Raw genomic sequence first — 24,002 nt, forward strand, 5'->3', positions numbered from 1 at the left:
GAGTTTCCGGAGCGGCGCCATTTCGTTTGTTTACGCCGGCTGCGTTTTGGCTAGCATGGTGTGTGGTTGTGCTGTTCAAGTGTGCTCTGCGACGCTAGGCCTAGGTGCTTCGACGCTCGTCAGCGAGCTCCACTGTTCGCAACTTAAGGATTTCGCTTGCATCGATGGCCCCCACTCCGTCTTCGTCGTCCTCGCCGATGGCATCGAAGCGCAGAAAGCAGTAGCGTCGGTTAACGATGGAGAAGCTGCCATTATTAAGGAAGTCGTGAGCGGCCGATCCCAAGCTGGCGTGAGCAAGGAGTTCGGCGTCAATGGACGACGTGATCAACGACCTCCGCTCTGCTGGGGTTTCCATACCCACGGAAATAACTTTCGAACAGTTTGTTGACGCTCACAACGAGCTCGACTTCTGCGCGGAACTGACTGACGAGGAAATAGCCCGTCAGGTTGTGAGGGATTTAGAAGACTCCGATGTTGAGAATGAGGAGCCAGTGCCTGCGCCAACTACAAGCGCCAAGTTGACGCGTGCACTGTTGACTCGTTCATCGGTGTACAGTGCTGACGTGACCCTTGCTCAGATCGAGGCAAATATGATCGCATGCAACTGGAACGCCGTCCAAACAACAATCAACAAGTTCTTTAAGCCAATGCAGCAATAACACCGGCCGCCCGACAATGCACATGTACATAATAAACCGGCAGGCGGCTGCATACAGAGTTTTTGAACGCCTGTTTTTATAGCCACTTCACTGATGCTTTGGCAGGGTTTCGGAAGCCTGGTACTTCGCCCTTTACCTCAAGATCCGATAAAAAAAGAAAAAGTGCGTTTTTTTTTTGCATGCATTCATTTTTTCGGACTGCCTGAATTTTCGGACGTTTTTACGTTCCCTAGAGGGTCCGAAAAATCAGTCGTTGACTGTATTTACTGCAATTTATACTGCCCACTTTGTGTAATATTATACCTTGCTGTCACTGTCAATATTTTGCCCTTCGGGCAAAACTGCAACATTTTTTTTTTAGTGCAGTAACTCACCAGTGAGGTGACCCTTGCGCGATACCACTGGCCATCATCAGCAAAGAGCGCTGCGCAATATTCTCCCTTGGTGGGCTTGAACCTTTTGCTGGTTGCACACACTGCCTGCAAAGTGGCCTGCAGCTGCGCCAAGTCTTGCATGTCGGACACATTTTGAAGGAAGAATTCGGACAGGCTGGTGCCGTAGGAGAAGACCACCTGAGCAGTAGAAAAGAAAACAACTCTTTGAAGCATCAGCGAAAACAGTACACTATCATACTATCCCATAAATAAATCTGCCCCTATAGATACAGTCGCAGACATATAATTCAGACTCAACGGGGACCGCCAAAACGTACGAATAAACAGGAGATTGAAATACCAATTCACCCAAAGGTAAGTGAATTTATTCTATAAGTGGGCAAAAAAGGTGTGTCATACTCTCGAATTGTCACTTTGGGACACACAGCTGAACTTATAACGACACCGGCTTTAATTATATCTTGCATATAACAATGAGCACTTGATGCACTGTCAGCTTTTGTATGTGTTCTCCAACACAGCGTTGTCAGTTATAACAATTATTACCCCTGTCAAGCAGGCAAGTTAAGTGCACTTACGGAGAGTGCTTTCGGGACCTTGAGTGACACTTAAGGCTACGCAGTGCTGAACGGGAAAACAGAACGCACTCGCAGTAAACAAAAGTTGGCGACAGACTAACCCCTGTATTCAGAAATGCATCTTAACATGAAGCCCATGCCTAACTTGATTTAAATGACACCTGTCGTGAACGCACCAAAAGAAAAGCAATGAGCGTTCAGGGCGCATTCACACTAGGCGTCATTTATATCAAGTCAAACATGAGCTTCAAGTTAAGATAAATTTCTGAATATGGAGGTAAGAGCGTGTTTCTTGAAGATGTAGATTAACAAGAAAAAACTTCTAAACAGTGAATCTTTTACATTGTTATTATGAATAAAAAGCAAACTTACACTATATTATACGGTATACTATAATATGTACTATACTAATACTATATATACTATATTATATGGTGTTATTATGAATAAAAAGCAGACTTATACTATATTTTCTCAGCAAAAACCAAAAAGATCTTTATAGTAAGTATTGCAAGTCAATACCAGCCAAGACGGCATTTGATCCTGCTAGAACAGAATATGAGCAAGTTCTCTTCTGATTATTTCGTTAGAAGCTGTTCAACAACTAAAATGAACTCGTGTCCTTTTTTTATGCATTACATTTTGTACCATTTAAACCGCTGGCGGAGAGGCTACACACTTGGCCAGGAAAATGCGTTCCGTGAACGCACTCCGACCAGGGTGCACTCTTCCGCAAGTGACGCTCCACTTACGATGTTTAGATTTGGCAGTGTGCATTTAAACCGAGTGACAATCTCCGTAAACGCACTTATTTTGCATGCTTGACCAGGGTATAAGTCTGGCTATGGGGTGTGTGCTCCTAAAGAAAAAAAATGCGAAATCCTTTGTTACTACCGCCTTTGCGCCGGCAACTCCACCCCCCGCACAGCATGCTTTGCCATGAAAAAAGAAAAAGAAAAGAAAAAACCACGAGCCCCTTTGTCACACTTTTCTTGCAGCAAGCATTTGTCGCGGCCCTCTCTCCTCTCCCTTCCGCCCTCTCACCGATGTCCAAGCGGTGGAAGGTAGACCAGAGAGTGGAGATTAAGGCATGCCTGCCATACACGGTGCGTGGCACAAAGGTAGGGGTGGCAAAGCGAAGCAGCTGGCATTTATTTAACACAATGGCGTTAAGGGGCTCGGGTCACAGAAGATTCGGCCAAAAATCTTTTCGAAAAAAATCATTCCAAACCATGCGCAACCACACAGGCCCTCCACGCAGCGCAATGTTACTGAACGAATTTAATTTATCAAAGCAAAATGCATCAGACACACAACCTACAGACATGATAGCGTCGGATTGTAATTTGAACATACAAGAAAACATAATTCTGTTATGTGGAAACTCAAACAGAAACCTCTTTTCCAGCATTTCTACCATTCATAAAACGGCATGCCCAGTTCCTTGCAACACTTCCAGATGGCGCTCGCCTCCGCGCATGGCAGCCCATGAAAGAGGCCGCGTTGCTACCAGAAAGCTTGTCTTGGTGCATTAGCCCCAAGAATGAACTATAGGGGCGCTGCGCTAGGGGCGCTGCGCTAGCGCTGCTCGCGCGACATCAGGGCATGGACTCGCGTCTATGGTCTGCTGCAGTTTGGGCGGTGTCCAGGCGCCTTCTGCAGTGTTTTCATTTGTTCAGTCTCGTTTCCTCATGGTGGTCGTCTCAAATATATTTTTGCGACGTCTTCCTTCACGAAAATTTATTCAAAGGGTTTATTTCTTAGCAACTATACAGTTCTCAGAGGCAAAGCTACAGTGCCAGCCGAAGGAGCTCAGACCAGCCCATTGCGGGTTTTTCATGCGCAGTTCAACAACCGCAAAAATATAGCATATAAGAATCCAGTTATGATACCATACCTGCCGCAGTGCAACAAGTATGTCACAATGGCTGGCTATGTATGACTTCTACAACAGTTACTTTGATCCAGTAAAACAGGTTTGCTCACGAGTAGTTGATGGTATATTATCAAATTTTCACATTTCGTCACAGAAACGCTCAGCAGTAACATGAGGACCTAATTAACACTGCAGTTTAGATTCTACCAGCAGCACTTGCTTCTTTAACTGCTACTCAAAATTCGGCTGTTCTTCAAGTGTTTATTTTAAGTGGCGGTAATTTGAAGTAAAGCTAACTGAGGCTTACATATGTTTGCAGAATATGAAAAGGAATGTACCAATATATATTCCCTTTTCTGTGCTACACGTTCAACCCACTTGAGCAATTTACTGGTGTCTGTTGCTTGAGGGAATATACATGATGAATCTGTTTGGCAAACTGACACAGGCTGCTCGGCCCAAATTTTTTAGCGAAATATGCCTTTTGGATAGTATGGCTGCAGCCAGAAAGAAGCTGACACATCATTCATTAGTAGTATTGGACATATTCAAGGTATCGTAATTCCCCAGTGGAGGGTCAAAAATCAAGAGAAATATGTAATGTTTGTGGTGTCTTGCTTATAAAGGTTTACGGGGTTCTTTTTTTTTTTTGTGTACTGATGAAGTGAACAGTTCTAAGTCTGTATAATTATACAACGCTGGTTCGCGACATGATGAGGCAGAACATACTTGAATTTTCCTTTTCTAGGCATCCTAAGCTATGCTGTCGTACCTTGAGTATACTTTAGGCATTGCCATTGGCGCTGTAAAAGACTGCTTTATGGTTTTAATTCAAAGTTTTAGTGAACTGATGGGTTTCGCGAACAATGCATGCCTCACCATAACGACAGTCGGTTGCTACCGTAGTGTGAGGGGTGTGTCATATTGTCGATAAAGGCTACTGAGGGCCACCATGAAATATTTCATCCCTTGCAATTGATTGCCTCTCGATCTGAATCACGATACATTTCTTTCAGATGATTGCTACTATGGTATTTGTGAATTAACTATGTAAATACTCTATACAACATGCCGTCGTGTTAGCAGCCATGAGCAATTCGTTTGATGGGGGCCTGTAGCAGCAAACTTTTTCATACAAAATGCGCACCTAACTCTTTCTTTTACGCATTAATAAAGTGGCCATATTTGACTAGAACAACTCACCAGAGTAATAAGAATCATGATGACAGCTTCGCTGGGTAGTGTCTTTCTAACACAGATAACACGTTGACATAAAATACCAAGATAGTTCTTCCATGTAAAATGCAATGTCTCTGATAGCTAAGTACTAAGGGTATGTTAAGTGTTTAGCAGAGCATCATAAACAACATCACGTGTTGAGTTTGTAGACATTCTTTTTATGCAAAATTTATGGGTAGACATGGTACATACATGCATTGTAAAACCTGTAGACCCCTTCAACGCTACATAGCTTGCGATATCGAAACCGAAAATTTTCTCAAATCGCATGCTTCTGAAGAAGGAACTGTGGTTCAGGCATGGCAGCAGAAAGAAGCCAACATATCTTTAATAATTACAGCTCCAGCCACCCATACCCCAAGCATACACGAAGGAAACGAGCGAGCACGGCAGCCGAGCAAGCCCAAGCGAGCGGCGTCCTGCCCGTGACGTCACTCGTGAGGGGGCGCCACTCCAAGTTCTCGTCGCTAATAGCATTTGCCACCAGCGTTTCCCAGTAAACATTACGGTTCCAGAACCTAAAGTTGTCGGGGAGTGTGAGAAGCAGCCACGGATTTTTGAATGCTATCCTGTTCCATTCTTAAAGGCAAAGCTTAAGCGTCCTCCAAATTTAAAAATTTTTTTCAGTTCCTGAATTACAGGTTCTTTTTCTTCCTGGCACAGGCACCAACTAGACAGATTTAATAGCAACATGGGAACATTGCAGTAAGCATTTATGCTTCCACAGAACAGACACAAAAGTTCAGGGTGGGGCAAGTGGTCATTGTTACATTCGAGTATTGTTAAAAACAGCAATGGTCTAAGTAGGTCAGAGTATTCTTTCTATCGAATTAAGATGTTTGAATGTTTGTACCCTCTGCATTTTTTCATCCAGCCACGTTATAACACTTACCAGTTATAACAATGGCATTTTCTTGGCACTTAAAAGGGCCCTGAACCACCCTTCGGGATTGGTGAAATAACACGGTCGGTGGGTAGCATACGCTGCTGTGAACATATCAGCCAGTTTTGCTGTCGGATGCGGTGCGTGGAGCTCGCAAGCGGATTGCAAAGTCACCTTTCTCTCAAATGCTCTCTTTTCAACAGAAGGCCCTGTCCTTCATTTTTTCTAAACACACTATTTCATCATCGGATGCACTATTTCGTCATTCTCTCAGACTGCTGCTATTGGCCAATAGCTGACGCCAAGCTGCAGTCCGCTACATGGAGTAGATACCCCTGCCGCTGCGGGGTGCCGACACGAGTCCACTGGCGAAGTGCACGGCGGCTCGCTGAGAACAACCACGTTTGGATTATGTTTGGCGCGTTATAAGCACCAAAGGCAGAAGTCGTGGCGTCTACGTTAACGTAACTGTACGCCACGGTGACATTTAGAAGGCTACTACAGTTTAGTACATACAGTCGCCAACCGTTTATTCGGACCTCACGGGGACTGTGGAAATGTTCGAATAAACAGGTGTCCCAAAAAGCAGATTAAGAAAAAAAAAATCCTTGATTTACACGCACTTATTTTGGCTCGGCAGTAGGCTTGAAGAAATCACGAATGCACCGTTGCACGCTGTTCCGTTTACACGCAATCAGATAAGCCTGAATCTCGGAGAGGGAGAGGGTAACTGTACGCCATGGTGACATTTAGAAGGCTACTACAGTTTAGTACATACAGTCGCCAACTGTTTATTTGGACCTCACGGGGACTGTGGAAATGTCCGAATAAACAGGTGTCCGAAAAAGCAGATTAAGAAAAAAAAATCCTTGATTTACACGCACTTATTTTGGCTTGGCAGTAGGCTTGAAGTAATCATGAATGCACCGTTGCACGCTGTTCCGTTTACATGCAATCAGATAAGCCTGAATCTCGGAGAGGGTCGTACAGTCACTATACGTGGCTGAAAGCACAGTCACTGCTTGTACACACTCTGCATGCGACGGCAGCGTAGCACATGGTACGCCATCTTCCGACTCATCGTCCGGCAGTGCAGCAGAAACCCGACGAATGAGCTCGCCGTCGTCGAGTTCCGCGCATGTCAATACAGCAGTGTCAGCCGCTGTAAAACTGAAATGAGACGGTGTACGGAATCGCAATGCAACCACTGCGCAGGTCTCGGCAGAACATATTCGGCGTCAGTAGGGAGCACATCGATAGGCGTCAAATCTCAGACCTCCTGGCACCCGCTTGCCGGCATTCCCCAGCGCTGTCTGCGCCATTAGACACTTGACGCGATGCTTCCGTATGCCACGTTGGATCACCGCAACCTCGACACAGCACACAAAGTAAACATCACCATGCCGTCACGCTGACACCAGTTGCACAAACGAAAAACGTGGCCTACTCGCAGCATCGTGCGCGAAGAAACAAATCAGCTGCTGGATTGTCTTGGCATGGCTTACTAAGCTGAAACCGGAACTGCTGTAGAGCCACTCTATTGAACTGGGCAGAAACAATGATGATGAGCGGGGATTTGCAGTAGCGCCACTTCGTGGGGCAGCAAGGGGGCTTCGTTCAATACAAAAATGTCGTTCAGCAAGTCGAACCATGCAGCGGTCAAAGTCGGTGCATGGTGCTCTCGATCGAATTGGCTCAAGGAGTGTCCGAAAAAACAGACGAGAGGTTGCAAGGTGTCCAAACTTTCGGCAGTTGTTATACATTATGGTCTATGGGGAGAGTGGCAGTGCCGTGAAGCAGACCGAATAATCGAGCATGTCCGAATTTTCGGAGTCCGAAAAATTGGTCGGCGACTGTACTTTTTCCGAGCTCTGGCCAACTAGGATTTAACGAGGTTTCACTGTACTCCATTTTGGCGACATTGTATTGCGTAAGCATTCCTCCTTTGAACCTTGTGAGGGTTTCGAGGGCCTACAGAATGCAGTGGACGGTCTGTTGAATATTGTGAGCATAGCTAAATGTGACATTCTAAGTGTCGCATCGGCATTCGATTGTGCCATTTCGAAGATATTGTGGCTCGAAAAACGAGGCTCTTTCGCGATTTATGCAAAATTTTTCACCACTTTGGCTCATACATAAACTTCTTTAGAGCACTTCTACAGTGACGACGTTTCGGAATGAGATAAAAAAGGGGTTGCTGAAACTGAAGATGTGATTTCCCAGAAAGTCAACTTTTTGACTATATTCTTGCAAAGCAAAAGCCGCATCACCCCTTAAGTTTCCTATGCTTAAATCAGAATTTTCAGATATAAAAATAACATAGCATATATGATACATCCGGCACCGAAAAACAGAAGAACAAAGCGTTCACTGAGGCAAATTCAAAAATACTACACTAAGTGTGATGACAGTCCAACATGGCCAATTGCTAATATGACATCCCCACGACACGAAGGCCCTTTTTTTTTTTTTTAAAGAAAATTTGGACCCTCAGCATACGCTGTCAGCTTCTCAGTAAAGACATGACAATAAGATGGAGACTCACTTCAACATCCTCTCCGAGTCGCAGAGTTGGGAACTCCAGGTGGCGTGTGCTCGTTGGCTCGTTGACTTTTGTATGCACTTGCGGACGCTGCAAAATTTCAGAAATAAGCTTGCCAGAATCTGAACAACTTGTGCCAGCAGCAAAATGCACAAGACTTGGCATTGCCAAAGTTCTTGAACATTAGATCGACATGCCACTGACTAAAAGATTTTTTTTTAACCCTCATGTAAGAATAAAGCCTGAAGTATCGTCTTATATGTACAGTAACCCCTCGCTATAATGAAATCGCTTTGCTTGGAATATCACTTTATTCTAACGTTCTTCCGGTACTGACCCAAACACATGCATTTTAAGCCACGTTACTCGAAGCACACGAAGAACTTGACCAGCTTAGAGTGAAGTGGCAAGCAGAGGCATCACCACCGCCGAGCGGCAGTGACCGTTTTGCACAAGTGTCAAATTAATACCACCGACACATTAGTACAATTAGCGCAATACTCTTGTAGTCTTCCGTGACCTCCGCATATCCCCCTAAAAAAGCGGCCCCCACTGCCTTCCCCTAATCATTCGCTCTCCAGTCTGCAAGCCGTATGTGCGCCAGTCACTTTTCGCATTCGTCATCATGTCAACTCCTCGCCTCCTTGCTGCCAGTTTCGACGTGGCTGCTTCTCCAAAGCTGCCTTCTTCCAGCCTGCCCTCCTGAGCACAATCTTCCACCAACGGGTGCCCTTCCGCGGTTCCTGCTTCTTGGTCTCCACAACTCCAATCGCCTTTCTTCCTCTACACGTGAAGCCAATGCCAAGCCCACCATTGCAACCATCGCCATCACCAGCGCGCACTGAGGAAAGTTAGACGCCCCGATGACGTTTTGAAGCTCCTGCCTTCTGCGGCACTTGCCACGTTCAGTCCCTTTGGCACCGACGCCGCATGCGTTTGGATCCGTGCTGCAGGCCATGTGATTGTGTGTTATTCGGAGTGCTTCGTTAGACGTGCCTTGCGTGTGCTTTTGTGCTGTACAGTGATAGATGGCCCCGTCAGCCTCCGGGTGAAAGTATCTGACTTTGGAGCAGAAAGTTCTGCTGATGAAAGTGGAAAAAGGTGGCTAGCAGAAAACTGACATAGTGAAGGAATTCGGCATACCACCGTCTACTTTATCGACTTTATTGAAAAACAAGGAAGCTTCGCTGGCAAAGAAGAAGAGTAATCGCGATTCAAAATACCCCGAAGTGGAAGGTGGACTTCCACAGTGGTTGAAGAACGCCAGGAGTGCAAATCTCCCTGTACATGGACCTGCACTACTGCAAAAACCGAAGCTCTTGCCCTCCAAATGGGCCATAAAGATTTCAAGTGCAGCAATGGCTGGCTTAAGCAGTTTAAGAAACGACACAGCATGACCTCGAAGTCGATCGTAGGCGAAAGTGCATCTGTGAACCGTGACACTATAGACGTAATGGCACTAACATTGGCTCCAAGTTCTACTTGAAAAGTATGAAGACAAAGACACCTACAAACTATATGAGGCTGCATTTTCCCACAAGATGCTACCGAATCACACGTTCACTACCGCTGCGGATCCTCATCCGGAAGACAACAGCACACGGAGCTTGTCACGGTACTGTTTTGATGCCAATGCAACAGACAAGGACGAGCTTCCCTTTTTGATACTGGGGAAGGTGAAGAAGCCGCAGTGCTTATGAAATGCAACTATTCCCGAGGAATGCTTCTAAACAAGTAATAAGCAAACATGGATGACTGCTGCTATTTTTGAAGACTATGTGCGGCTTCTGGTTCTGGTTCGACAGGAAGAATCGGCAAGTGCTTTTCATAATTCACAATTGACCAAGCCACAGGAAGATCAACAACCTCCAGGCAATCACTGAAATTTTCGCCTGCAAACACAGCTGCGGTACTGCAACCAATGGAGCAGGACATCACTGAGACCACCTGGAAGCTGTACTGTAAGGCTCCTTTGCAGCGCATGCTCACAGCGTATGACACCAGCATGAGGCACAACATTGATGTGCTTGGTGCAATTCATTTGCTGAACTTTTCATGGAAAGAACTCGCACCTTTTAAGGTTGCCAACTGCTTTGCACATGCTGGCTTTTCCAGCACCGTCGTCAGCAACTCTGATGATCACCAACCTGACGGTGACTGGAATTGCAGCGATCTGTATGAGGCTGTTCATAAAATTGCTGGCCAAGAGGTAGAAGGTGACTTAGAGACATTCACGTTGGCCAAAGTTGTTGCTCCCGTGGTGGATGCAGAGATGCTACTGACACTGTTGGTAGCCCCAACGAGGACGAAGAGCCGACGGACGAAAAGCCACATGAAGTGCCAACTATGGTGCAGATGTGGGAGTACCTATGCCTTCCGTGAAATAAGGTTGAATGCATGGGCGGCGACAACAGCCTCGTGCAATGCTTGGTCAAATTACAGCAGGGGTTGCTCGTGCCCGGTAAGAACTTGAAACAGTCAAAGCTCACTGCCTTTATTCCACCTGAATAAAGTTTTTCTTCACTGAATACATTGTACTTTGACTTCCTCGCAGTTGTGGCACAATTAAAGCTTGACTGCTTTAGCTTTTCTCGAGTGGTGGCTTATATCAAATTACCGCTTATAACAAATTTTTTCGCTATCCCACTGACTTCATTATAACGAGGGATTACTGCATCTCTAAAGCACGCAGGCCTTTTAATGGAATGGTGCATAATATTCAACAGCTTCATTGAAGTTAATATTTCTATACACTTGCCGACCAATAATTCAGACATGCACGATTATTTGAACTGCGTTGCAGTACAGCACCAGTCCCATAGATTTAAAGGGACTGAGAACCAATTTTCATGGTACCCATTTTTTTTTTAGTGCAATGGAAAGCCTACTGGTCAGAGTGCCTGATCATGCAGTGTTAACATGAAAAACAGCGTGGAGCATTTTTCATCAGAACTTTTCTATCAACAGTGAGGATGTAAATCTCTCTCTCTCTCTCTCTCATCTGCAACAAAGCCATAGAGATTGCCATGAAGCCAGGCTGACAAGGGAGCAATTTAAGGGTTCCCCCTATACTGGGTTCTTAGCTTAATGCAATGCAAAGGTTTTGCCATTATCCATCACAGTAGTCCGCAAGTGCGAGGCGAAAGAAGTGAAACTGCTCTCATCGACGAACAAGCATTTGCACTGCACAGTGATGCTTGCATGCACTGCTGACTATTGAAAGCTTCCTCTGTTTATCATCTTTAAGTGGATGATGCTGCAAGAAGAGGCTTTCCCATGACACGATGTTGTCTATGGAACGAGTAGACGTCATGCTCTACAAGCCTTTTAAAGATTGTGTGCACGAACTGTACGACCAATGAATGGCCGGCGACAACCCAAGGACTCTAACCAGCAGGCTGAGCAGGCTGAGCAGGCTGCCTCTCGCTGCTGTGAGCAGATGGCTGCCCCAGGCTTGGTGCTCGCCGCCCGACAACATGGTAGTGTGCGCATCTAAGAAATGCTGTATTAGCAAATCCCTGAACAGCACCATGGACGAGATGTTGTGGGATGCTGCCAGCAAATAAGCAATAATCTTTGGACGGAAGTTCTGACAGTTTGAACGAGTGAGCAGCAAACAAGTCAAGTGCCACCAGTGCATAAAACAAAGTTCTGTGCCTTATATATATATATATATATATATATATATATATATTTTTTTTTTTACTTTCTTGTCTCAAGGTAAAAGTCTCAACCTATAATCAGACTCGACCATATTCTGCATTACACACTAAGTAAATCTGGAAGAGGTCTAGCCATCTATCCACAGTCTCAAACTATGTTTTGTCTGTTTGGTGGTACCCTTTGAACCCGCAAGACCATAAGAGACAAATTAAAAAGTTAACAAGCACGATAAATTCAGGCACTACATGTAACCGAGGAGCAACTTTTTGTAATATTCAGCAACTGCCCAATTTTTCAAAATTCAGACCAATCCCAACAGAATGCACACCTCTGCAACAGCAGGCGGAGCTGGAGACTGTGCCTGCTGTGGACTAGCTTTAGGCCTGTTTGGAGAGTGGGGTGCCGGTTTGTCTTGGGGCCTTCTGGGCGAACCATCCTGCCCCAATTTTCCAAAGGCCCTGTCCTTTACTCCACCGGAGAATACCTAGTATGGAAGGAAGGGGAAATAAAAGCAATAAGTTTGCTACACACAAAAAATGCATGGAAAGAGCTGAAATGTTGCTTAAGAGGTCAGCTAAAGAACAAACAAGGTAGGGCTGGCTGTGTACTACATCACACTAAACAGGTCTTCACAGTGCGCTAGAGAAATGGACCCAATCAAAGTGCCAAATTATATATTATGCATCTAAAAATAACCCCAGGTCAACAATTGCATACCCTGGTCCTGTCTACTATACAATATTTTTACATTTCATTACACTACAACCACATGAGAGAATAGGCAAAGGAGACTTGAAGCATGTGGCATCACTTGCTGCAAGAATTTGCACAAAATGATGCACTGAATTCGCATCAATTTGCAATACTCAGCATTCCCCCACTTCAAGTTGTCGATTAATTCGCCTTCGCACTGCCATCTACTAGCTTCCTGATTAGTTCAGATGGCAGAGCGACCGCCCAAGAAACACACTGCTTGCAAATTCTATTCCTAGGCCAGCACAAATTTTTTTTTCAACTACGAAGATTTCTTAATGAGAAATCTATGTGCATTTACTTAGTAGTTTTGTTCCACTTCTGGTGGATGACTCCATTCGACAACATTGCATGTTATTTGATACCTTTAAGGGTACATATACAACAGAGTACATGCAATGCACACATCAGGTAATTAGAAAAGTTTTATAGAAGCTTTCTGACACATGATCTAGCAATTATCAGGCACAATGTGCTAAGCTAAACTGCCACAATGGAAATGGCAGTCAAATGATCCTGAAACTTCCTTTCTACCACAGTATACGACTCTGAATTTTCAGCTACGGAACATTTACCATCTACTTTGCCATGCATTGTATAGACACAGAGCTAAACAACCTAATGCTACAGTGCGACCTTATTAATTCCATTTACTCCACACAAAACCGCTGCTTCTGCTGAATTCCTATGCTTGCTAGAGCTAAAAATGCCAATGTGGCAAACAGTCAAAACCTGCCGTATTAAACACAAATGATTTTGCAATACCCTTTCTGGCCAGGGCAGTACCTGCCCAGAGTAATTGCAGGGCTCAAACTGAGTTTTACATTTTAGGAAACACTGTCCCCGAACTAACATGGTGGTTTTGCGAAAAGTCTGCTTTAGTCGTCATCTGCGGCTTAAATCCACAATTTTCATGACTGTATTAATTACTGAAGTGCACCAACATAATGCACAGTTTTCTAGTGACGCTTCTGTTTACCTGCCATAACACCATATAAATTAAACCAATAAGCTTGGTCTCAACAGTTTTATTACAACGAAATTCTATTGTACAAAAATGTCTAGGTAGTTGAAAAGAGTTGCCAGTAGGACTGTTCGCACAAAGCTACATACATTGCCTTTCTGACTACTTGGCTTTTGAGGGGATGAGACTCTCTCCTTCTCAAGAACATCATTGCTTCTCTGACCACCTCGTTTCGGTGATGATATGCCCTTATCCTTCTCAGGCAGTTTGTTTCGAGGTGTAGGCAGCAAACTGCGAGAAACATGAAAAAGACAGCTCAATAAAAGGCATAAGTTGCTACACAAGAGCCCACAAACAGTAAAAACAAAAATGATGTTTGCTGCAGCAGCTACGGCTGGCTTAGTTCAGTGAGAACAGTGTTCAACGCATTCCTTATAACAACATCACATGATTATCTGCTTGCCAAGGTACCAAATGGTTGTTCATCTTACAATGCTTCAGCTGTCATCATCCTCATATTTTTTTTAAAGGACCACTCTAAATCTTTTCCAGCCAACTCATCCAACCATCACTCTCCTCATTTTCCATTAAAAACAGACTGTCCCAATTCCACTGTCATATTTAGAGCAGCCTGCCCACCAATAAAAATTTTCTTCAGAGCCAACAGGGAGGCATTACAAGGCTCTGTGTCCCACACTGAGCCCAAAACTGCAACTATTGGCAAGGTGACTGACGCACACAATCTCGTCACCTGCAGCTGTTAACTAGCCAATGGCTTTCCAAATGCAAAAAGCATAACACAGGGTATTACACAAAGCTGGCTGCCACCTTCCCCACAAACCCTTATCTTTACCACAAAGTTTAAAAGATTAACACAGTATGTTTTGATTCTCCCTCGTATATCCCTTTTTTCCTGCTAATTACAGAGACACTAGACAAAAGCACTAAATTAGTTTAGACAATGATAGCATTCTTTTTAAAACAATCTATTTTCGTTAATTTCATGCAATAGGCTTACTAGCTTCTTTACAATAAAGTGCATTCTATCTTTAGCAATAACAAATCAACCAGACTCAAGCCAAAGCCATCAAAAGCCATGACGTCACGGAACTTCAAGGCAGCGTCCCAACCAGTCATTTGTTTTCGCGTCTTTTCTGGCTTATCAAGCCTCCCTTTTTTAGTATTGCGGATATAGTTTACCAATACACTTAAACTAACTTTCCTCTTCGGAGTCTTTATAATCATCTTGCAAAAGGAACTTTTCTGATTTATAGGTCAACTTTTCAAGAATGCATTCTGCCAGCCTACTGGAATCAGAGCCAATTTCCACAGCAGCAAATACTAAAGAAATAAGCCCACTTAGGTCAGATCAGAATCATTTTTTCATCAGGTGAGCTGGCTAGGAATGTAATCATCCACTGTGCTGTGGTCAACGAATCCTGTGCTATCAGGTTGGCCACAACTTCTAATGACTTTAATTCATAAAGAAATTGCAGTGGCAAGCAGCTTATTGCCACTACATGACACAGTGCATGTCAATGTCATAACAATGTCAAGCACACACGCACAGATTTTTTTGTGAAGCTGTGAAGCAATTACCAAGTGAACTTCATAATGAACATACCCTTTCTTTTGGCAAGTTTCCTTGTGTGAAGGCCAGTCTTTCAACTGACAATCTGGTGAGCAGTAGTATGCCTTGCAAATGTGGCACAAGAATTCAGCTGAAAGAAAGACGCAACCATTTCACCACTGATGCTTTAAATTACTATTTTGCTTTGCTTCATTTCCTCAAATCAAATGGACAAGCCTAGCCAAGTCGTTCCACTAAAACAAATAAAACTGCAACCTTTACTATAAAAAAATAATGTATTTACTCGCGTAATGAACCCACTCACATACTGAACAAATCCCCCATTTTGTCCTTGAGAAAATACTTTTTTGTGTGTGTATGTGGAGAGCATCTTACTTCAAAAGTTGGTGCGTAATATCTGTTCACTCTATTACGGCGTGATTTCTGGCGCCGTTGACAATTGCAATAATGTAAAATCACGCTGTTATACCTCAACAAGTCTAAAAACAATTTAAGAACCCTGCTGAACAGTTGCCGGCGACGCGAGCGTGAAATATGAGGGTTACAAGTAAAAAATTGTGCCTTTTTGTGGCACAGCGCCATCTGTCGAATACGAAAGAAACTTCCTTGCTTACAGCACCATACAAGCACGGTGGCATGCAAACAAAGCAGCAAACAACGTGAATTCACCGCCATTCCATCCCTGCTTCTGTTTGTGTTCTGCGGAGAACTTCCTTGGGCACCAGCTGTATAAGCTACAATGGGCTGGTACGCTGGCTATACGGGCAGTTTTAAACTCAAGGTTATTGAGCATAAGTCTGAGCATGGGCACCGTGCAGCTGGACAGCATTTCAGCATTTCAGTGCATGCACACTACTGGCAAAAACAAGAGGAAGAGCTTCGCGCTACAAAAAGCAAATGCCGCACATCTTGAGGCCCAACACAAGGCAAGTTTCCTCTTGTGGAAAACAAAGTTCTGGAATACATATGTCAAGAGGCCCCAGAGTGAAGGCCGTGCAGCTGGCTGATTCAGAGCCATGTGCGGGCCACTGCCAGATATCATGGCATACCTGCTTGCGATTTTAAAGCCAGCAGCTGTTGGACAAGATTCGTGTGCCAAAATGGGCTGTGCCTTAGAAGGCGCATGACATTACCGTATTTACTCGCGTAATCGGACTCACGAAATAATCTCACCCCTGAATATTGTCGTCAAAATTGAATTTCTTTCTCTTCCATGTAGTGATCGCACCTCGAACTTGCCGCAGCGATATGTCATGTGCCAAGTCTAGCTAATGATAATCGCGCTTACCATCAGTTGAATGCTGTCGAATGCTAAGCAAACGACTCTTCAAGACATACCAAGCGGACTGCACGCACCAAACATTCTTAAGCAGATGCCCCATTTTATTCTTTTTATCACTTTCCACACTTCCATGAAAAAAAAAAAAAAAGCTACAACCAAACTTGCCTTGACTTTATTATTTGTAGGCTTTATAATGGTTGTGGTCAACAACAACAACAAAAAAGGCACCTTTCGATTCTTCTTGTCTGCACTTGTGGGCACACAACAAATCGTGAGCGGCAACGATAGTAGCCATGTTTACACTGATACATTAGAAGTGTACCCTATTCATATGCCGACGCTTGTAACACAGCTAAGATATTTCCTCACCATTAACGGAAACATGCCGCATTAGGATACAGTGAAACGTCGTTAAACCGTAGTTGGCCGGAGCTCGGAAAAAGTACGTACTAAACGGTAGTACTGCTTAACCGAATAGCATGAGATCACCCACTTACTTGTCGAAAACGGAACTCAGAGAGAGTGCGATGTAAGGGGAAAAAAACATGCAGTATTTATTCACTTCGCGCGACAAAAGTGTTATTTTCGTTTGATGCCGCAGCGGCCTAGCACGATGACAGCGGGCTCAAACTTACTGAAGCTGCGTGCCAGCTTTTCAGCCAGCCCCCTCTTCTCGGCAAACACTCGCAGGGCAGATTCCTCGTTGGCGTTACATATTCTCCGTGCACGTGCGCAGTAGTGCTGCAGAAGTCCCGGGGGCGCCTTTTTCTTTGCCGGATGCCGGAGTTTAGAATACTTTTCATTTGGAATAGAATTACGTTATCGCGCCCCTGTTCTCGTCGCAACGATGCATTCATGAGGCTGACTTAACGCGCAGCTTGTGCCACTGTCAGGCTTGAATCGCCCGTGCTGTCGCTTTCTGTGTCGTCCTCATCACTGTCGCTAGTCGACACTTCGGCAACAACACAGGCAACGATGGCGAAAAGTCGAACCTCGTAGCCGACATGTCTTCACGGTCGCAGCAGCGCTGCCGAGCAACTTCTTAGCATTCCCAATGCCACACACTGTAGCCAGCAGCAGATCCCTGTTGCATGCCAGCGCCGACTTCTTCGTGTCACGTTCGACAGCACGGACGATGCCTAATTTTTCTTCTATGCTTTTTATTCGAGCTTCGGAACGACGCGAGTCCTCGCTTGCACGACACCATAACGCTCTTTGGCACGACCATAGAGAAAGCACGGCGTCGAAATGATGATGTTGATGTGGCTTCGCGCAAACGCACAGGGCGCTTGGAGGCCCTTGTTCCGATCTCTGAGGCTTGTTGTTCTGCCGGGCCGCCCGATGGAGACGGCTCACCGGCGTGTTTGCGCGACGAAAAGATGAAACGCTAAGTTTTAACCGATGCGTACGCAATAAGCTGGTACGGTTTATGCGGCATTATGTTCAATGGCCGCTGAGTCAGGCATTTGACTTTACTACTTTTAAAACGAAACTACTCTTTAAGCGGGTACGGTTTAACAAGGTTTCACTGTAGTAGTGAAGACAAATGCTGCAGTTTCCGCAGCATACCCACCAGGTGTTTCTATATCACTGGCAGCTAAGCACGCCCATCTCTGTTTCCCTCCCTTCAAAGTGGACATGGCTACGTTATTGCCGCAGACTTGTCGATATTAACAATATTATTCAATACTGATACAGAAGAAACTGTTTCAATGCGTGTAACATAGTCACGAACAGAAAAAAAATGAAAAAAAATCTCGTTCGGCTTGCTCCAAGGGCAACAATGGAGAAACCCTCAAAAGACTGGAGGGAACTGTAGCGCAAATCACGAGGCTAATCAGAAGGATAGCAAACAAACATAGTGGGATGAGAAAGGAAAACACGATCAAGTTAATACAGGCCTTCGTAATAAGTAGAATAGTACACGTAGTGCCGTACTTGAAATGGCCGGTCGCAGAGAAGATCGAACTAGAATGCCTCATTCGGAAAATATACAAACTAGCCATAGGGCTAGCGATCAGCACCAGCACGGACAAGTTGTTACAATTAGGCCTACACAACACGATAGATGAGCTCATTGAAGCGCAATGTACAACACAATATGAACGCCTCTCTAAGACTAGAGCAGGCAGACACATCCTAGAGAGACTAAACATAGGCTACCACACACAGCACGGTGTCAAGGTGGACAAGCCGAGAGAGACGAAGGAAACAATGTTAATACTCCCCATACCAAACAATGTGCACCCAGAACACAATAAGGACAGACGAGAAAACAGAGTGAAGAAGAAATTCGGCAGCGACAAGGACGCAGTCTTCGTAGACATGGCTCGATATGGTCGCAGACGGGGGTTTACGGCAGCCGTAATCGATAGCGAAAAACAGTGCAAGACGTGCGCGACAATACGCACCACAAGTAACGAGACAGCGGAAGAAATAGCCATAGCACTCGCAGTAGCTCAGACTAACGCAACCGTGATAGTCAGCGACTCCCAGACGGCAATAAGAAACTTTGCCAACGGCAGAATCTCCCCGGAGGCCCTACGCATTCTTCTTGCAGGAGGCCAAAATTGCAAAAGAAAGATATACATCACATGAACACCCGCTCACACCCTCGTGGAGGACGGCAACAACGAGGCAGCACATGACAGTTCGAGAGCTTATGGACTGAGCCGCAGTCGCAAGTGACGACCCGGCACCCTCCAGACGCGATGGTGAGGGTAAATAAGTGGGAGTGGAAGGACAGGATGACCACATATAATGACATTACGAAACACTATAGGTTACAGAGGGGCATATTCCCGCGACCTCACGCAAAATTGACAAAAAAGCAGTCTGTCACATACTGGCAGTTACAAATTAGGATGCATCCGAATCCTGCACTCTCACACATCATATATCCGGATATATATCAAATGGACAAATGCAACACATGTGACTCCAGAGCAACTCTGCAGCATATATTATGGGAATGCCGAGGAATATATAACAATAACGAGAATGCGGCCTCTAGCAACAGCCCTCGCACGCGCTGGGAAGCCTGGCTGCTCAGTCACGCCCTCGAGGATCAACTATGGGCCGTCCAGTGGGCCGAGGATGCCACCAGGACCCACGAACTCCTGGCCCTCACCTAGGCGGGGCCTTTGGCCCTCCCCACCAACTCGCAGGGCACGTAATAAAGTTATTTCCTCCTGCTCCTCATCAGTTTGCTCCACCAGCTGCCATTTTTGTTTTGGTGTTCCGCACTGTTACAGCGACAGCCGCCTGTTTGTTGATCTGTTGTCATTCCGCAGAAAATGCGGGATGAAACACATTTTTTTTTCTTTTCGCAGGAAATTTAACATGCATGATGATCGCAGCCATCAATTTGCGGCAATTTTTTATGACAAAAAAAGTTAGATCATTATGCGAGTAGATACGGTATATCAACGTTTCCCAGCAGACTGTGATATGGCCGACAATGGCAAAGAAACAGCAAGTAATATCAGTGAGGAGAGTGACGACGTTGCTGGTTTAGAGTAGGAGCACCAACAAATGACCGACTAGTGACAAGACTAAGAAAAATTTGTTACATATGCTGTGTACACGCTTTTACTAAAAAGGTTAAGTTTTAATAGCAAGTTTCTTATCTACATCGTGATATGAAATTTCAACTCTTGTAAATCTGTCGTAACTTTTTTACCTCCCACGTAATGAATATGCCCACCAAGTTGACGTTAACTTTTCTAGGGGGGAAAATAAATAAAGATAAAATATTAAAAAGCTGGGTTCATTATGCAAGTAAACACTGTAATTTGCAACACTGGCACTTTTGCAAGTTCTTACGAGAGGAAGGCTCTGACACACGCAAATGAAAGCAGCAACTGTCAACATGTCAAGCAGAGAAACAAGAGAAAAGCAGTGCTCACCAAATTCGCCACAGTAGACACACTTCTGATCGGGCAGTGTCGTGACGTCGCGGGCAATCACAGTGCGTGTCTGCTCTCCACTAGCATTGCCTGTGATGACGACCTGCAAATTCTTTTCAACAAGACCACTGTCACCGCTCGGAAACGATCGGCAGGTCTTAAAGGAGTCATCTGACGAGCTGCTGCTGCTGCTGCATCGACTACTGCATCCGCTACTGCTGCTACTGCTACTGCTACTGTAGACACGCCGCTCGCCAGGGCGAGAGCCCACGTCCACACGAATACTTTTCAACTGCAAAGTGCAGAAAGAAAACCCCATAGAGCAATCAAGACAGCAAAACGTACTATATTGGCAAAAATATATTCAGCATATATGTATTTTTTTCCGTTCCTGCAAAGCACATCCTAAAAATTAATCAGGACCTATGCTGGTTTTTATAAAGTTTGTCCAGAGCCTGAGCACATCTATCCATCCATACCTTGAATGTTTCCTAGACGTGCCTACTTTACATCATGGCTTGGGGTTCTTTTGTTCAATGAAAGTTACTGTATGTCATGTCATGGCTCAATCAATTTGTCCTATGAAAGTACAAGCTTGCAAGAAGGCAATCTCAAGTAAAATGCAACTTTAGTAAGACTTGATGCAGCGTTTATAATATTTCATAATAAGCCAAACTGGTAAACTTTATAAAAAAGAATGCTAGAAAGTTGGCAGGTATACGCTTCTGTGTTCAAAATTACCCTTGATAGCCAGTTACCCCTTAACTCTACAAAGTAGGGGGCAGTGTTTCCCTTCAAATGGGAGACCTTTCCCATTAGCCCCCACCCCCCCTTTTTTTTCTTTAAGGTTAAGCTTCAAAACTGTCCCCTTATACTCCCTCCCAGTCTCTCTCCTTCCTCCATGAAGAAATGTGTTCTGTCACAATCTTGTAACAATATAAATTATGTTGGCTCTGATGGTAGGTGGTTGCCCATACTGTAAATGTGATTCTGGTTTCATGTCTAACTCTAAGATGCAGGCAAACCCATTTACACAGAAGAAATGGTGTGCTTTGAATTGGAGAAATACGGTAACTCCAGGAAATGTTTTCAGTGGCAATTCTAAGCGAAGCCTATTAATTACTAAGCTGGTTCCCCACAAATACACTAAAGTAACTTACATCTTCAGGTGGAAAGGGTGAAGAAGAAATCCCTTTCCCTGTAAAAGAAGATGTAATAAAATAAGCAAGTGAGCAAATGCAGCAATGTAACGCTTTCACAAGTGCATTATTCTATGCAAATTCAGAAGAACTGGGTTCCAGCAGCAACTTGCACTTATGAAGCCAAGCACCTGAGTACACACAGCGATACAAACAGAAAAACAGCGTCATTTTCCCCTACCTCTGCCAGCACCTGGTGGAGGACTAATGTATGAAGGCACACCGTATCTTTCCTCAATCCTCCGACGTACATCATCCAGCTCTTCCTGTGTGAACGCAATAAACAAGTGTGACACACAGGGTAAGCAAGACATAACCATAGTTGCACTGCTTTTACTGTTGCCTTAATCCACAGCTGGCATGTTTTGATTCTGTGAGATCCCAAACTAAATAATGTGCAATGACCCACACCTCACTGGTGAATCCAGAGGAAGGAGGGCACTGGGGGCCTAGGCCTCTGCCAGGACCTGCTAGCACTGCCACACCCCCCCACCCTTTTGCCTTTCCCCCACCTCTACCAACTGGTATGTGGCTTCAAAATGCATTTAAAAAGCAATGGTTCAAAATGAAAACTATGATTATTACTGGAGTTTAAACCCCACAAGTTTACTGTGCTACAAATGCTAAATTAAGCAACCAACAGCTCAGTTCTGCAAAGGAACCCCCATGACAACACTTACCTTCTTCTTAGCGTCAAACCTAAACCTGTCCGAGAGTGACATGCTGGCTATATTCACTTTCAAATGGAATGGAGGTTTTCCGTGGAACTTTGAAATCGCAGCAAGGGCTTCTCTTGTTGACCGGAAATCCACAAATCTACAAAAGAAAAGACAAATTTTTAACTCTGAAGCCTTCCACATCACTTTTCTTATTGAAGAGTTCAATCTAGATACATGGGAAAGAAGAAATAGTTTTTCTCGGCAACCAGTGCACCACATTTGATGAAGCTTGTTACATTTAACAGAAAAAGGTAAAAACTAGTGATTGATGGTTGCGAATTTTTTATTTAGGTCATCAAATTTTTATTTAAAAATTGATTACCTAAATAAAAAATTTTAGAAAACAAAACTATGAATTTTACAACTTTGTAACTCAGCAATCAAAAATGATATCACAATTGTCTAAATTGCACCTAATCGTACATCTAATGACGACAACATTGATATATTATGCATGGCTTTCAAATAGACTACTCATTTGTGAGTTCAACTCTCGCAGAACACCCGTAAACAATGTAACAACTTCACGTTAAGACATAAATTGACATATCAAATTTGTCCACTTTGGATGCGCTAATGGATGGGGTTTACAGAACTGTAATATCTATTCTAGGTGTAGAGCTACAACAGTGTAAACCTCGTGCTTCAATTTTTTTCAAACTTACCAATTTTTGAAAACTCCAATGAAAAAAGGCAGGCCCTAAATCGAAATTCCAGTTCCAACAATAACTAGAATTTAACTTTCTCTCTCAAATGCAACAAACTTCATTAATATTGCCCCAGTGGTTATCTCAGAAAAGAGTTACTGCGTTTTACATGAATTTTTTTTATCTAATAGGCAGCATCAAAGTTTCGCCCGAGCTAAAGCTTCCTCCTAGGAGGAAGACTTAGTTCATGAGTTCCTGTCTAAGTACATGGGAATAGAGAAACAGTTTTTCTCGGCAACCATTACACTGATTTTTATTTAAGTCATGCTGCACTTAAAAAGTAAAAAATTTAGTAAATCTAAAAAGTTAATTTTCAGGTCATGCTATCAGATGCACTTGGAAAATTTTTGAAGAATTCTCATATACATTGTAACAATTTCACGTACGCTGCAAATTCATAAATCACACTTGTGCACTTAAGATACTCTTGCAGATGCGATTTAAAGAACTTAGATATGCGTTTATAGTGCAGAGTTACGGATTTGTAAGCACTGTGCTTGAATTTTTTAGGACTTATCGTTTTTCAGCAATCTTTATAAAAACATTGGAAGTTCTAAATGAAAGTTTTGCTTCTAAATGAAGGTTCATAGAACACATGTTACGTGCAAACAAACAGAAGCTCGGTGATGGAATAGTCCAGGCTTAGCAAGAACAGTCTCCAGCTCTCGCCTCTTGCGTGGTGTTGGCAATGAGACTTCGGAGTGTGCATCTTCTTCGCTAAGCATGCATTTTCTCCACTACTTCCTATAGTTGCTAGAATATAACTTTCTTTCTCAAACGCAACAAATTTCATTCAAATCGGTCCAGCCATTTTCGAATGGAAGCACCTCAGCATTTTACATGCACTTGCATAGAAAAATTAGAGTTGGCCCCCTGAGCTGAGAAAGCTTCATCCTAAAGGCCCACTGCAAAGAAATTTTTGACTACATAAAAAGCGTAGTTTAAGATAATATATATATAGAGCAGCCTATAATATAGATAATATAGGTATTGTGTACATAATATCCATGAACACAAGAGAAATACATGAACCTGGGGATGCAG

At 44.0% G+C, this 24,002-nt stretch overlaps 1 protein-coding gene across 1 annotated transcript in view; it reads right to left on the reverse strand.

Annotated features, from left to right (window-relative positions):
* The window catches only part of LOC142572524 (tudor domain-containing 6-like), an 81,832-nt gene that overhangs the window by 45,573 nt on the left and 12,257 nt on the right, over positions 1-24,002 (reverse strand). The window contains exons 5-13 of the mRNA XM_075681690.1: positions 22,213-22,348; positions 21,714-21,798; positions 21,494-21,531; positions 20,334-20,625; positions 15,177-15,273; positions 13,702-13,843; positions 12,164-12,319; positions 8,176-8,262; positions 1,034-1,231 (exon numbers count right to left, since the gene is read on the reverse strand). Of these exons, the coding sequence (XP_075537805.1) occupies positions 1,034-1,231; positions 8,176-8,262; positions 12,164-12,319; positions 13,702-13,843; positions 15,177-15,273; positions 20,334-20,625; positions 21,494-21,531; positions 21,714-21,798; positions 22,213-22,254 (1,137 nt within the window). The 5' untranslated portion in view covers positions 22,255-22,348. The remainder of the gene's footprint in view (positions 1-1,033; positions 1,232-8,175; positions 8,263-12,163; positions 12,320-13,701; positions 13,844-15,176; positions 15,274-20,333; positions 20,626-21,493; positions 21,532-21,713; positions 21,799-22,212; positions 22,349-24,002) is intronic.

Source organism: Dermacentor variabilis, chromosome 2 (assembly GCF_050947875.1).
Source record: "Dermacentor variabilis isolate Ectoservices chromosome 2, ASM5094787v1, whole genome shotgun sequence".
NCBI lineage: Eukaryota > Metazoa > Arthropoda > Arachnida > Ixodida > Ixodidae > Dermacentor > Dermacentor variabilis.